We start from the raw sequence: 16,096 nt of genomic DNA, 5'->3' as shown, positions 1-16,096 counted from the left end.
TATATAATGCAGTTACAAGTTAGCTCATGGAAACATTGATCCTTTTATGTGAACTGCAGAAAAATGTATCACGTATGTTCTCCAAAGACAAGCTGAGAAAGCTTGGGGGCTTGCAAGAGTTCACTGTGAATTAACTGTCTGATTTATCATTGTGTCTGTGTACTTTTTCTTTGTTTAGTTCTGTATTCAGAATCAGTACATTCATTCCAGATTGCATTTAACATATTTTGTACATATACACATGCAGTGCACATCATAAAAAATCAGACTAATTTCAAGTTCCTCCTTCATATTTACACATAAAATGATGCTTGTTCTTGTATTTCAGTACAAAATAATTTCCAGTAATTTGCACTCAAAAGCACCAAATCTATTGTAATTACTGGAATGGTGCTTAAATTTTAAGTGTAATCCACCATTGTCAGGACCCTTTAGAATTGAATTACCGGAGTGACTAGCTATAGGCTTGACGACCGGGTCCTTTCCCGGGGGTAAAGCCGGCCGGGGTGTGATGCTGACCACTCACCCCCATCTAGTGCTGAGGTCAAGGAAGAGAGGAGCTATACCTCCACTCACCCCAGGCGCCTATACGGCACGTAGTGGGACAAACTTTACTTTACTTTACTTGCTTGTATAACAATGCAAGAAAAAACATTGGAATTTCTAAACCAACCCTGCAACAATATTGGTTGAGCATGCCATTAGGCTCTTTTCTCATTTATTATGTATGCAGTGTAATAGCCTGAATGAACCGTATTGCACTCCTTTCCTTTACCTAAGAAACTAATTGTTACGTCATCTGTTTAGTCGGCATTATTGTGTTTCATTGTTGCCGTCAACAATCCGCTTTGTTATTGTGGAAAGAGCTGACCTGTGAATCGCTTGTTGAAGAAGTGCGTCGTAGACTAGACAATTTTGTGCTGTAAGAAACTTTTTAGAATATCAATTTAAGGAATCTGTGATACTGCCCTCCAATCTCTCCATTTTATTTTTGATTAAATTGATCATTGCCGGTGGACATTGAGGTCTCTTACTATTGAAAAAAGTTTGAGGTAAGGGGTTCCTATTTATTATTATAGCTTACCACATTTACATGTTTTCATCTGCATTTGTGATCTAGTGTAAGAGAATTAGGCTTGTCGTCTTTCTAACACAATTTCAAGTAATATTGCATTGACTTCTGTTTGTTCACGGCATCATTGATAGTAAAATAATATTCCAGTAGGCAATTAACATTTTACAATTTTAAAGGAATAAAACGTGTTTAGTAGTTATAAGGATGCTAAGAAGTGTGGTATATATTCTGAATAATAATTCTAACACTTTATATCTGTTGATACATTGACAATATCAAAGCGATTTAGGAAACTGTGAAGATTTTTTTTTTACAAGCCTAATTGTCGACGAATCTCCCTCTTATTATCTCCCCACAACAGCAGATTATATTCGGCGAATGCTTGCTATTATTGAGTGCAAAATATTTATGGGTGCAAAACGTGATCTTTCACTTTGAGGGAGGAACATAGACTTAGGGTCTCTGATAACAGAGTGTTGAGGAAGATATTTGGACCCAAAACGGGAGTGGGACAGATCATTGAGAAAAGTTCATGACGAGATCCACGGCCTGTGCTCCTCACCCGATGTTGTTAGGTTGATGTGGGCAGGGAGGGGAGTTGACAAGTTATTGCTTGGGTGGCCTGAAGGGAGGAGGCCCCTGGGAAGACCTCGGCAAAGGTGGGAGGATAACTTTAAGATAGACCTTAGGGAGATGGGACTCGGTGGAGCGTACTGGGTGAGACTGGCTTAGAATACACCCCGGTGGCGGGCTTTTTGAACACGATGATGAACTTTCTGGTTCAGTAAAGGAAGTGGGCTAGCCTTTGACAAGCCAAGTTCCAATCAACATTTCATAGAATATCTTGCACATTGCAGTGTATGAGTACCGTGATGTAGGCCTGAACTATGCATGCGTTAGAACAACGAACAACTTTTGTGACTGTGCCCAACTGTAATTCTCGCGTTCATTTGATAAATTTAAATTACATTTTGTGCTTGTAGTGTATATGAATGTGTAACTTAGGCAGGCAAGTCCTTATTCATGGAAGTTCTTAAGCACTTTTAGTTCTACAGAGAGAGAAGAGCTCGAAATATTTATGTTTATGGAAGGCGTAGCCTTAATTTTCCAACATTTATTTATTAACTGTCTGGTTCTGCATCAAAGGTCACATAATTTCTATGGCATATTTTTGTCGTATTTTTTGACGTAAATACTTCTATATTTTCGGGTCAGTGTCATTCGGCAAAAAGTGAAACGAAAAAGTGTAACTGCATTGTTATGTTACCTTGGAAACGTCAATTGTTTACTCGGCATTATTGTTACCTACAATGGTTACCTAGGAAACTTCATCTGTTTATCAACAAATCGACAATAATTGTTACCTAAGGAACATCTATTTATTCGGTATTTTGTTACCTAGGAAACGTCATCTGTTTACTCGGCATTGTTGTTACCTATAAAACATTTCATTACATTACCTTACCTTACCTTACATTTCATCACATTACATTCAGCTACCACATTACATTACCTTACGTTACCTTACCTTACATTATCTTACCTTACATTACATTACCTTACATTACATTACCTTACATTATATTTCATTACATTACATTCAGCTACCACAGACCCATCTTAAGCGTAACTAATTCAAGTTGATTAAGCAAAGTCTTAATCAAACTTATCTCAATTGTGAAGCATGTATAAAGGAAATAATTAGAATAAAGCCAATATATAAACTTCCTTACCGTATAGACGTATTTACATCAAATTCTCCGGAACCGTGGTTCCACTATCACTTTTTTAAATCGATTCACCAGAGTAGAGGCATCTAAGACTTTATAGATTGCATTGATATTTTATAGTTAATATCTAGGTACGTAGTTTACATATAAGAAGATTTAACTTTATGCGAGTAATGACAAACATGCGACATAATTTAATATTGCCTATATCAGTCACATCTTCAGGGTGATTAAGCCAAGAAGAGTGAGATGGGCGGGGCATGTGGAGTGCATGGATGGGGCGAGAGGTGTGCACCATGTATTTTTGGAAAGCCTGAGGAGAAGAGGCCGCTGGGGAGACCTAGACGTAGATGGAAGGATAATGTCAGGCGGGATCTATCGGAGATAGGAGTTGAAGGAGACTGGATTTTGTTGGCCCAAGGCAGGGTCTGGTTGAGGGCTTTGGTTAGTTCGGTGATGAAACGTCTGGTTCCGTAAGCCGTCTAGATAGTTTGTTTGTTAGTTAGTTATTTAGTTATATGTCACATTTACAGCTTTGTCATTTAATGTTGGATCTCAACAGACATTTCTGTAACAAAGATACAAACTGATTCCATGGAGCCGAAGTCCTTCTTGAGAATCTAACAGTAGCCTAGGTTATCAAATGTCTCGCCCTTTATGAAACATGAAGTTTCATGTCAGTGTTTATAAGACCCCGCCTCTAAGCCACATCCACAAGCCACATCTTCATTCCCCACGTCTCTAAGATCCATTTTAATATTATCATAGAAACGCATAGGACGCTCTAATGACCTTTTCGCTTCAGGTCTTCCGATTAAATAGGTGCACTTCTTGTCTCTGCCATGTGTACTACATGCCTCGTCCATCTCATCACCCCTGATCTGACTGCCTACAATTTTTTAATTAGTGAAGAGACCTATAAGTTCCCATGATTCCCTTGTCAGTAACCCTCCCACATGAACAGATATTCTTCTGAATACCATGTTCCCTCTCAGTCACTCTCATTTGATGTCCACACGTGTCAGTATGAAGAAAAACGTTTAATAGCGATGGACTGTCTTTTCAGGAGATGGAGCCAAACCAAAGTTCTCAAGATGGCGGCAGGCTCACACGCACCGAAGCATTGGTCCCACTGAATGAGCTGAGAGAGAAGAACCTGTTATGTGACGCAGTGTTGAGGTTGGACGATGGTGGAGTCTTTCGAGTCCACAGAGTGATTCTCTCCATGTCCAGCGAATATTTCAGGTTTGTTTATTAACTGACGCGGTTGATTAACATGTGAAATAAGGACATAATAAAGGCGGTGAGGAAGAAGACTAATGTCTTTTGAGTGTTGCGCCATAGAAACTGAGTTTCCTTGATGATGGAGGCAATAAGCACCTCTGAAACATCCGATAATATCCACGAGACTACACGACGTAACATCCCAGAAGACAGACGTGGTTTTGTGTACTAATTTTTAAGTGCGGTTGTACCAAGGTGACAGTCAATCGATCTGGAGGGAGAATTAGAATCCGTTTCGAAAACTTCCTTGTTTTAATACATAATGACGACTGACAAAGTCCAGAAGCAAGTTGGCAATGCACCTTCGTCACGCCATTGTCCGGAACATTGAAAGCTGCTGTGTGTTGCTCTGCCTGAAAATAATAATCTGTAACAAAGAACTTCGCGAGGAATGTTTCATTGGTAGGAGAGAATCGTTCGAGAATTTGTGCATGTGTGTTTTAAATGAAGATGCCGTGCATTCTTGAAATGAGAAATTAATTATAACCGTGAACCATTGTTTCTGTTTTCCAACAGATGTTTCTCACGTCATGTTACAAGCTGTGCCCCTCTTTCAGTTTTCCGACAATTAAATCTTTCTGTTTGTCTTGCAATAGGAAATTGTTTGCTGGTTGGTGATCACTATTTAAAGGACGCGTAGAAACATTGGCTTTTCTTTTAAGTTGTTTATTGTCGAGAAACTGTTTTGACAGAAAAAATAGATTTCATATTACGAAGTGACCAATCAGTGCAATGTACAGCCTGCGATGAATGTTGAAATATTTGTGTTAATTTGCTGGTTGGCATTAAAATTCCTGTAGTAGTTGTTACAACCTCAGATATCTCTTGAAGGAGTGAAATATATGTAAGAAACGAGGTGACCATTCTATAGCACATGTGTTCACTGCTTGCTATCCGATTTGTAAGTTATATTCTGTTAAGTCTACGCACGCTCTTAACACTCTCGCAGTTAATCTGTTCCCATTAGTACACATTCTGGGAGTTTTTGAAGTATTCAGGTAACAAAAGTTCATCCACCACACTGACAAAAGGATACTCTTATTAAGCTGCATGAGTTATAAAAACTTAAAGTTTATGCGCATGGCTTGTAATTTTCTGCTCGCCGTTTCTCCAAATCGACGACTGCTTCGTGACGTTTCAGAAACCTCTTCACGACAACACTGCACACCATAGAGGAGACTGATATTCTCCTCCACGGAGTCAGCTCTGACATGATGATCCAGATACTGGATTTTGTTTATGTGGGGAAGGTGGACATCCGCTCGGACAACGTGCGTCAGCTGCTCGTGGCGGCTGAATACTTGTGTATTCTTGACCTTAATAAACTCTGCTGCGACTTCCTCAAGGACGCGACGGACGTCGACAACTGTATCGACATCATGCATTTCGCAAGGTAATTGATGTTCATTTGTCATTTGCTGTGACGCCGGCCTTCGTCGCTGGAGCGAAGCAGCTTTACTCAAGAGAGCCAAGTGCCGGGTCGGAGATTAAACCCTCTGACTGAGGACTGGGCAGATTATAATGCGTTGTAGGTCAGGGCTGTTGGCAGTTTGTTATTAATGTGTCTGTAATTCAAATATTCTGATTTAACTGAATTGTTTTCATCGTCATTATGACCAGCAGATGACTAATTTCACCAAGTAGAACGTGATTCGCAGGGTTACAATTATCTGTGTCTTCCTCTTGAATTCCTTTTCTTCTTTCTTTCTTTCTCTGCGGCATTCCTTGCTTCTTACATAATCCTCCCAATATCAAAATCAACATTCAGTCCCACATCTTTCTGCATACAGCAAAACCTCTGTTAACCGACCCTCGGTTATCCGATTACCGCATTAAGCGACCGAATTTCAACCAGATCGGTTGCGATCGGTTTCCACCGGCGAGAGTGTTTAAAGCGATGTCCACGCGGTACAGTTCATTGATCTAACCTCAACACCCAGATTTTGCTGATTATTATGAACACTTCTGGACATTTAGTGTATTGGTTATTATCGGGCAAAGACAAAAAACAACATGCTGGTCCCCGGAGAAGCTGAACCCCTACCCTTCTTGTTCAGGACAACATGATAAGCAAATCAACTGACATTGGAAGAATCACACCAGAACCTCCACTTCATCCGATGATCATAACGACTAATAAATTCACTATTTTAATACAGGGACTCCCTCGAACAGCGCCCACGAGTGATTTTTGCAGTCGACTTGTGCGTGCGAAACGCCCGCTTCATCCGCCGACGAAGAAAATCTGTATTGAATCTCTATGTATTTGTTCATATCCATGAACACGTCCCCCTTTCCCTCTCTCATCCGACTTATCGGCTTATCCGACCCGTGGTTCCCCCCATATAGTCCGGTTAAACGAGATTTCACTGGATTAACACACAGAGTTAACACAACGTCGTTTCGCCAAGGTTAATGCCAGAATTAAAAATTCTACACTTCTCATCTCACTGCCTTCTTCACTTAACTTTATCACGAGGACGAGCGAGCATTGCCTGGGAACCTTCAGAGCCGAAAACATTCTATTTTGCCCCTGTTACACGGAGCGTCTCTCATCGTTGCCTCTCCACGTGCCTGCTCTCAGTCTCACTCATTCGGGCTTCAAAGGGCTAAGGTAAAAACTGCAGGCGAAATACTGTGGTGTGCAAATGCTTGAGAATCCAGTTCTTGCTGCAGCGTTTGAATGTGTCAGAGTTCGAAGGAGATAGATTCTGAGTCGGCTCTTACCCTCGCTGTCGCAGGTTTCACTTATGCGCCGACCTTGAGACCGAAGCTCGTCGCTTCCTACTGTACCACTTCGTGGAAGTGTCTCAGCAGAGCAAAGAACTGCTGGAACTGCCTGTAGAGGAGCTGCAAGCGATAATCGAGTCCGACGAACTGGTCGTGGAGGACGAGAAAGTTGTGTGGGAGTGCATTCTCCGGTGGATCAACCACGACCCGGACAACAGGAAAGGCCACATCGCGGACCTTTTGAAGGGCGTCAGACTGGGACTACTTGACGCAGAATTTTTCCTGGAGACGGTCAGTATGCCCCTGAAATCGTGGATGTTTATGGGAACTGAAGCCTGCATTTTCAATTCCGTTTTCACACGCAATTCGTAACTAATTAAGTAGAAAATGTGATTTATCTGTTGGAGGATTTTTCTATTCAAGCTGAGTGGACGTTTGAATGTAGTAAACGGTGGAATGCTGTAGTTGAACAGAAACATGTAATGGAACTTAATAAACGCTGAGACTGTAATCAAATATTGTAGCGCAGACGGAATGTCAAACTTACAGATGATGGATAAAAGACTATTATTAACTCCAAACACATATCTGCATAAAAGGACGAATCGAATATTTGTTTTGCACACACACACACTTATGTGCGAGCGTGTTACCAGCGGAATTCCACAGATAGTTATTGTAACCATAGTAACTAGGCAACCTGGGGATTTCTTACGCAGCAAATTTTGCGCGGAATAAGGCATTAAAATCATTGTGTAATTTTCCCGATGTTATTGTAAGATTTTAACCAGAATTGGAATGTGGCAACAGATTCTGTTAGAGCTTATCAGTATTAAATCTAATGAACATCCGTTTAGACGTTCTCGAGCTAGAACTGCGGACAACAGACGAGCTTACACGTGACGAAGAAAAAGGCTCACGATTTGCATTAACCAAAGATCCCACTGCCATAAGAGCGTATTTTAGCTGCTATAACAATTTCACGCATATCCGACGATATATATAGTCAACCCGAGATCACTTCAGCGTGATAATCCTCAGCTGATTGACCACATAGGGACAACAGATATCCGAAAAGTGCAGCAAGATAGCTTCGTATTTCCTCCAAGAGTAAATTACCCCAGGGGCGTCAAACTCATAGACAGCTTCAATATTCTAATATTTTAACCGTCATTTCACGAAGCAGCCGTACAACTTATTATATTCCTTCTTCCATTTCATCAAGCGCTTTAACCCGAGAGACAAAGTTTTTCTACTCAAGGTCAAATGTCCTGTGCTTGCAGCCACTCACCTCTTACGAATACGTGTGAAACAATCGCACGGATTCAAGAAAAATGTTACCTGCAGCAAATGTCTTTACAATTTAGCATTCGTATCCACTGGTTTCGATCACTTAAAGAGAAGCACCTGATGATGACTAATTAAGATCGAAACATGCAATGGCTCTTAATAGACATCGAGCCCATAATCACACGCTGTTGTGTCGGCGAGCCTTCAACACAACCATCAGCATGCAGGAGGTTGCCACCCTTGAAAATCGAAGCAACTAATTGTCATAATTATCTTTCGGTGCTGCGTAATTTTGACGACTAATTAAAGTTATCGAATCCAAAAGAATGTGGTAATCGCGGCGTGCATCTCGAACTGGAGAGACGAGAAATAAATCACAATTTTTGAATGTAACTCAAAATGCAACCTTTGCTGAAGCATTTAACTTTCGGTTGAAACACATTTCAATACATTTCTCTAAGATCGATTTAACCTTGATTTCGCTTCTCTCCACAACATGTGCATTTGTTAAGAACGTCGTTACATGAACCAAAAAACATATTTTCTTGTATATACCATAGTCTATTTCGGTGAGTTCCCATCCAAATTATGTATGAATTTCTTGTGTCCTCTGCAATGGAGATTACAAGGTCCACATTGAACTGTTCAACAGGTATCAAATCACCCATACGTGAAGGATAATGATGGATGCAGACCATTGATCTCTGAGACGCTCGCGTTTCGGCGCTACCCAGAAATGATGACGAAGGAAGGCAAGGAATTCGTGACACCAAGGATTGCCCGCCCGCGAATCCCACAGGACATTCTTTTTGCTATTGGTGGGCGTTGTGACGGAAGGCCAACAGATTTGATCGAAGCGTACGACGCACGAGCAGACGGGTGGAGTGTGGTGAGTTGCACGCATTTCTACTCTTATCGTGCCCTGTTGAATGACGCCTCCGAGAAAAATTACTTTTCTTCCTTTTTTGTGTATTTTTAATAAGTAATTGCTTAATCACAAGACCTCTTTATATCGTGTTCGTTTATTTCCATTGCAGTGAACCCTTTTTTAAGAGAAGCTCCAAAGACTTGAATTAAAAAGAATAAATACATAAATTCCACAGGTGCTGGCTGAGTCTCATGTTCAATGTAAGTTCTAATAGGAATCGACGAAGGATACGAAGTTTGCCTTAAATACCATTTACAACAAGCGTCCTACATCAACTGTCATGGCAACCTGTCTGCTGATCTTACACGTGAAATGAAGTCTTCGTTGATCGTCAGTGGATTTCAACGTATTAAATGAAGTTCTGATCAATGTCGATGTTGCCCATCTGCGTGGTAACGCCTCGTGAATTAGAAGGCTGACACACTGTTTGGTGTGGGGTGGGGGACGTACTGCCTCCAGCTTTGTGTCGATAAAACCCAAAACACCAACATCTGTCTTTACCATCGCACGAACCTGAAAAGTCAGCTGTAGATCAGAAATCGTACATTTGTCGTACTTGACGAGAGCACTGGTAATGTTTGAGCTTCTCTTTGGGTTTCCATCTTTCCACCGTCTCTCATAATTCCACCATTGCTCCAAGTAAATTTCTCACGGTCTTTGTCGAGTGCGGTAGGCCAGGCCACCACCACGGTATAGCAATTTCGGTCGACTGTTGGGGGTTGTTCCTTCGCTCCGGTGGTGGTTTGGTTGCTTGGACTCTAATATAACAACTTCACTTTAGTAAACCAAATGACCCAAAGAAACATAAAGCCATAACCTATCGTTCCTGCAGGTGGAGGGCGTCGACTCGATCTGTCCGCGAGCCAACCATGGCACGGCAGTAGTTGGTTTCGACATTTACATCATCGGTGGTATCAACCACAGCTCTGAAGGTTTAAGCTCATGCCAGTGCTTCAACGCTGTTACGAAGACATGCCGCGAGGTGGCGCCTATGAATGTCTGGAGGTAAGATGCAGCTTGCTAACTAAGGAACTCCTTGGAGCAGAGTCCTTCCTCAAAAACTGATAGTCGCTCCTTTGGTCAAGATATAAATGTGGGCAGGGAATGTAATATTGTACCAATCACATACAGGAGCATCGTGCAAAGGTAGAAGGACTTTTATGACAATGTTGGTTTTAAGAATACAATTTGTTTGTTAATTTTTTTGAATTATGATACAATGAGAAGCGAACAATTGCGTTCTGCGAGAGGAAATGCATCCGAATCAACAATAAATGAGCATAACAGAGCGTGTACTTCTTATCGTTTCAGACGCTGTTTAAGTGTGGCAGTTCTGCGAGGTGCAGTTTACGCCATGGGCGGCTTAGATGGTCGTCTGCGTCTTAAAACGGCGGAAACATACGACTGCAAGACGAACCAGTGGTCGTGGATCGCTCCCATGAACAGAGAGCGACGCAGTGCAAGTGCGGCTGTACTGAATGGTACGTAAATCCTGTGACACAGAAATGCGTGAAATAGTGTAGAATGCGAGGCGTCAGTCTGTCTGTCCGCGTGTAACAACGCAAGAACGGTTGAAGGATTCGCAGGATTTGAGGTTCCTACGGTGGCGAGTACGAAGATGGCCGTCGTTTGACTTCTGCCGACGTTTCAGACGAACTTTATGCCTTCATCATCAAGGCATTCCTCTTCGCTCTTGAACTTAATTTCCCTCACTCCATCGTCCCATATTCTTTTATCCGTGCTACGTACTACGTTATTTCACAGACTGCAACGGCTTGAATATCTGATTGCGTTATGGTTTCTTCTGATCTTGTAAGCTGTCCCTGTACATCGTCTTCTGCTATTTGTAGTGTACACTAGGAGTGAATGCAAACAACCATCAAACTATCAAACTGGCTCTCATATAATACAGGTGTAATATGTTTTTGAGACAGTTAGTAAACTCATGTAAATAGCACATTATATTATAAATGTAGAGCACCGCTTGGCACCTCGTACCGTACATCTCTGGCACCAAATTTAATAAAAATCGTTTTACAGAAGATGTAACTTACCTTCATTTCCATTATGCATTAATTTAAGCACGTTATGCTGTTTATATTAAATTTTATCAGTTAAACTCGTCTCCTTTGACACACTGATTGTCTGCATTCGAAACAAGGGGGGCATTAAATGAAATATCATTAATAGATCTACAAATTTTAGTACGGATTGTCTCATGTTTGTGCTCTGCACGGACCAGTTTAAAGCCTCTGCCTACACCAAATATGTGTACAGTCTGTGTCGTATACCTAATTTTTTTACAGACAACATATACGTCGCTGGTGGAGTTACAGGTGTGCATAGATATGGAAACTCGGTGGAAGTTTATGACCCTGATACGAACAAATGGACGTTCGTTGCACCAATGCTTTCTCGACGTGCCAGTTTCTCTTGCGTCGCCTTCCACGGCTGTCTGTACGCCCTAGGTGAGAATTCTGGACATTCTGAGTGATGCTCCTCTATCCTTATAGAACTTGCTATTCTGAAATGATTTCCTGGTTTTCTTTGAGTGACTGAGATTTTATGAACAGCATTTTAACACCGATTCGTGGTTTCGATTACATTCTCCACAAAGAACACTAACTAACAACGCGTAATCTCTTGTGGTATCACAAGTAACGTACGCTCCATTTGTCACACAATCCCAGTTTTAAAGGTAAATATTTTGTTCTTTTAGCAAGGGAATTCAGTTTGCCGTGCTGTTATCCTCAAAAAGCGGATGGTTTAAAGCAGTCCCTTCGCAGTCTTTGCTTTTCGTAAGTTGTTTCTGTAAAGTCATTTTCAACAGTGCATCTTGTGTTGTTGTTGAACGCTCTTTTCCCACGTAGTTTCATGAAACAGAAAACAGATGTCAGGCGCAATTTCCTGATGCTACAAGTACGAAAATAATATTTCAGCTATTTGATCCTTAAGTTCCTTCCTGATACTAATATTAACACTGCAAAAGGGAATCGATTTTCTTCGTTGTATTTCATTCATTCGTTCCGTTTACGGAATTACAAATTTTAAGAGCGTAAAGTCTGTTGGGTAAGACCTGTGCAGTGTGAAGCATTGAAGTTACGAGAAATACATTCATCAAGAAAGTTATACGAGATGCGATCGGAAAGTTTCAAGACTGTGTCAATAGCGGGCGAACCGGATATAGTACGAGCTTCTGCCTTTAGGGGGTGCGGCCTACATTCATAGTGAATCAGTGTGCCAGCCGGCATCATCGAATTAGCATTTGTTTCTTAGTTACGAGCGTTTTGGTAGTGCATTACACCGACCCTCCTGCGATTTCGGAATGGCGTGTGCATCAAATTTTGCCAAAGACTCGCCAAAACGGCTACGGAAACCTATGAAATGCTAAAGCAAGCATTTGGGGAGTCCGCAATGGGTCGTGCACAAACTTTTGTGTGGCATTCACGTTTTAAAAATGGCCGAACCTCTGTCGATGATGACGAGCGTTCTGGACGACCATCTTCGAGCACAACGCCCGAAAATGTTACGAAGATTCGGCAGGCCATTCACGAAGATCGACGTCGTACCATCAACGACTTGTGCGACATTGTTGGGATAGGCTATGGGACCTGTCAGCTGATTCTAAAGGAAGAACTCCACATGCGACGCACCCTGTCTGAGGACCAGAAGCAGAATCGACTTCTCGTTTGTCAGGAGCTCAAAGATCTTGCAAGAACCGACCCCAACTTCCTTTCTAAGCTCCGTGTGACTTCTTCCTCTTCCCAAAGATGAAAATTCAGCTAAAGGGAAGGAGATTTGAGACGATAGAAGAGATTCAGGCAGAATCGCAGATGGTGCTTGACAGGCTGACAAAGAAAGATTTCCAGGGATGCTTCCAGGCTTGGCAGCGGCGATGGGATCGTTGTGTTCACTCCCAGGGGAACTACTTCGAGGGTGATGGATGAATTTAATACCTGAGATAAGTGTACGGGTTTTTATAGGTGCAGTCTAGAAACTTTCCGATCGCACCTCGTACAGTAAAACCTCTCTAACTTGGACACTTGCGGTTCCACGATAATGTGTCCAACTTACAAAGGTGTCCAAGATAGAGGGAAAGGGGAAAATCATCCTTTCAAATTGTGGTGTAATGACAATGTGGTAATTGTTGAGTATTATGAAGCCCTTCACAAAAAGGAAATTATTGATAAGAAAAATGAATAGGGTAAATTAAATTTTTACAAATTTTGTTTTCACTAAATTAAACTTGCATGGATAAGGTCAAAGGGAAGGACACCAATACTTTACGTTTACCGACAATGTAATCTATTTACTTACATAATCTAACTACTGTAGGCTTGCTCGAATTAATAATTAATGACAATAATAATAATCTTTTGAAACCCACTCTCATGGTTGCACATTACACCCCAGACTCAATGAAATTTTAAATGTTCAGAATGTATTTTTTTAATTGTACTTAAGGCATTAGCTCAACATATGATGTCACTTATTTCTTGTAAAAAGTCCATCACAAGACACTGCTTTTTTGCTTTTATCTTGGAATTTGCCATCCTCTTTCTAATTTTCGCTGCAATCCGAATAAGTTTTCAACCATTCCTGGTTGATTATGAGCGAAAGCATTCCGTCCAATTTCTGTTAACACTGTTTAACTCAGTTGCAAGCACAGTACTGACAAAGTTAAAACTCCAGTGAGGTGTTTAACAAAAGAATAACTACACACTTTCACTGCATTCCAGTGATGTGCTCAATGTCTCACACCCTCAACAATAAGTAAATCCTCAGGTAGAAGGCATTCAGCAGTCATAAATTCAAAACAACAAAATACTAACTGTAAACGTTTCCCATAACAGCATCGAAGTTAAGCGCATGAACCTGTCCAACTTACAACAAAAGGGGTGTCCAAGATATAGGATGTTGTGGACATGTAAAATTATAGGATATTCGCCGGTTCCAATTAAAAGTGTCCAATATATAGGGGTGTCCAACTAGAGGGGTTTTACTGTAATTGGTAATCTTGAAGGTAAGATACCACTTATGATACTTAGCCTTAAAAGGAAGGATAATATTAAAATGTTTTTAAGGAACTAGAGTATGTGAGAGTTCAAGTACCGACTTTTGTGAATAAGGTAATGAATCTTGTGGCTGTATAAAGGCCAAACATATCGTGGCCAGGTGACAGAGTAATAAATATCAAGAAGGGCCCCGCCTAATGGTGTTAGAATAAGTTTCGTTTGGCAGCTTTTTTTTATATACTGTGACTTGTTACGGAATGTGTGTGTGTGTGAGCAGGAGGGCAGAACAGAACATCAGGCCAGCTCACAACCGAAAAGTATGACCCTGCAGAAGACACGTGGACCGAGATGCCTGCCATGAACTTCTATTCAACTGACTTACACGCAGAAGTGATCAACGATATGATCTACGTCATCGGTAGATATTACGAATCGCACATATTCGTTGTCAATTGTTATAACGACAAGGAAGATAAATGGTTTGTTTGTTTCTTTGTTTGATTGTTCATGACTGTATAATCACAAACTGTTACTTTCAAAAATCACTAGGAAGTGAATCATTTCCGGTCAAAATATCCGCGATCTTGCGGATGCTGAGCCGTGTAGTATCGTAGAAACTGGCCGACGTTTCGGAGGTTCTTACTGCTTACTCAGGGTCTTGAATACAATGCGCGAAAAATGGGTGAGTGGAAGGGGATGGAATGAAAGCAGGCGGTTAAGCTGAAAATTGTCTTGAGAGTAGATAATACTGATGGGTGATGGAAATGGGTTTGTTTTCACTTTTACTATTGAAAATTGCAGGTACAAGGTGACAAACATGAATGTTTGTAGATTCTTCGCGTCGACTTGTGTCATCAAGAACCTACCGAATGCAAGCGATTACGCCTACAAACACAGAGACAATTTAATGAAGCGGCTGTGTGCAAAGTACAGAAATAGTGAAATTGTGAGAATATTAATTTTGATAGTCATAGCTGCTTTCGGATTTATTCTTTACCGACTCACCGAAAATTTTTGATTTATATGTTGTTAGTGTATGTGGCCATGTGCTTTTTACGTTACCACAGACAATCAACGTAAATTTTTCGCTGTTATATTTCTTCAGGACCGACTTACCGAAAGTTTATCATATAAACATAGTGACTGTCAAGTGCAATCCTGAACAACTTCTGCTGATTTTTAACTCTGTTCTGTGTTACCATAAAAGGCTGTGTACGTTATTTTGCACCAATTTATTAAGAATAACGCAGAGAAAAGTATAAAATACGCTTCATAGACAACAGTCAAAGAAGAACTAAAGACAAGATTTGTTCTTGCGTTGTTATAAACTGTCTGGAATATTAAAAAAAACATTTCATATTTCTCAATATATCTCCAGTACTAATTTTTGAGGACATTTAATTTCTCATCCCATGACTTACTGTTTACTAGCATCAATGTCACTGGAGTATATCATCTGGAGTAACATTTGCACCTTAGTATACGCATCCATATTTATTACATTCCATGAATCCATACATTAATAAGATGACATAGTCATAATAATACACAAGTTAAATTCAAAGTATTACAAATATTTCACATAAAATAAGCAAGGGGTTTATATAAAACAGTAAAATGTTACAAATAAATACACCCATTACATAGATATAGATATAGTTACCTACTACGGTGATCTAGCGGTTAGAACGCTGGCCTTGTAATCCTGGGGTCTCGGGTTCGATTCCCGGCGGTGCCCGAATTTATAACTTGTGTTGGGCAAGGCCCTGGTCTAGGCAACACGGAGTTTTCCTCCGGGGGCTTCCCCGGTTTCTCCGTGGCACCCCAACAATTACTCCATTCACACACAGAAGAAGGCAATGGCAAACCACTTCTGGATCATCTGCCAAGAACGTATATGAACAGGTCCCAGTCCGAGAAAAGGATGGAAGGATCCTGTTCATATGGACCTGTCGTCAGACAGAATACTAAAAACAATAAAAAGATATAGTTATAAAGACAAGAAAACCGAAAAGAACATTAGAAATTCATCAACAGATTAAAA

The 16,096-nt window shown here is 40.8% G+C and overlaps 1 protein-coding gene across 6 annotated transcripts; it reads left to right on the top strand.

The window, feature by feature from the left end:
• Positions 1-827: 827 nt before the first annotated feature.
• LOC110833849 (kelch-like protein 10) lies at positions 828-15,421 on the top strand. 6 transcript variants are annotated; one of them, XR_015534958.1, is made up of 11 exons: positions 828-1,052; positions 3,872-4,050; positions 5,231-5,482; positions 6,831-7,110; positions 8,762-8,998; positions 9,870-10,042; positions 10,349-10,518; positions 11,344-11,505; positions 11,757-11,835; positions 14,330-14,470; positions 14,854-14,969. XR_015534958.1 is itself a non-coding variant. In XM_087347913.1 (10 exons), exons 2-10 carry the CDS (start codon positions 3,875-3,877, stop codon positions 14,373-14,375), a joined length of 1,575 nt encoding a protein of 524 aa, XP_087204039.1. In that variant the 5' UTR covers positions 828-1,052; positions 3,872-3,874; the 3' UTR covers positions 14,376-14,512. The 6 variants fall into 6 exon arrangements, 4 of the variants coding, with proteins under 4 accessions (XP_087204039.1, XP_087204037.1, XP_087204038.1 ...); XR_015534957.1 differs by lacking the exon at positions 11,757-11,835 and adding an exon at positions 14,602-14,734 and having other exon boundaries at positions 836-1,052; positions 14,854-14,993; XM_087347913.1 differs by lacking the exon at positions 14,854-14,969 and having other exon boundaries at positions 14,330-14,512.
• Positions 15,422-16,096: the final 675 nt, after the last annotated feature.

This window comes from Zootermopsis nevadensis, unplaced genomic scaffold (genome assembly GCF_977971745.1).
Source record: "Zootermopsis nevadensis isolate Lab colony 2312 unplaced genomic scaffold, Znev_1.0 Znev_ptg000012l, whole genome shotgun sequence".
In the NCBI taxonomy this organism is placed as follows: domain Eukaryota; kingdom Metazoa; phylum Arthropoda; class Insecta; order Blattodea; family Termopsidae; genus Zootermopsis; species Zootermopsis nevadensis.
Note: the sequence above shows the minus strand (reverse complement) of the source record. Positions and strands in the feature narration are given on the sequence as shown.

What these genes read in the sequence shown, in the direction of transcription:
- LOC110833849 (XM_087347911.1), top strand. Translation starts at nt 3,875, where the DNA reads ATGGAGCCAAACCAAAGTTCTCAAGATGGCGGCAGGCTCACACGCACC. An exon ending in GACATCATGCATTTCGCAAG is followed by an intron (nt 5,483 to 6,830) that starts GTAATTGATGTT and finishes TCGCTGTCGCAG; the next exon opens with GTTTCACTTATGCGCCGACC. An exon ending in GAGCAGACGGGTGGAGTGTG is followed by an intron (nt 8,999 to 9,869) that starts GTGAGTTGCACG and finishes TCGTTCCTGCAG; the next exon opens with GTGGAGGGCGTCGACTCGAT.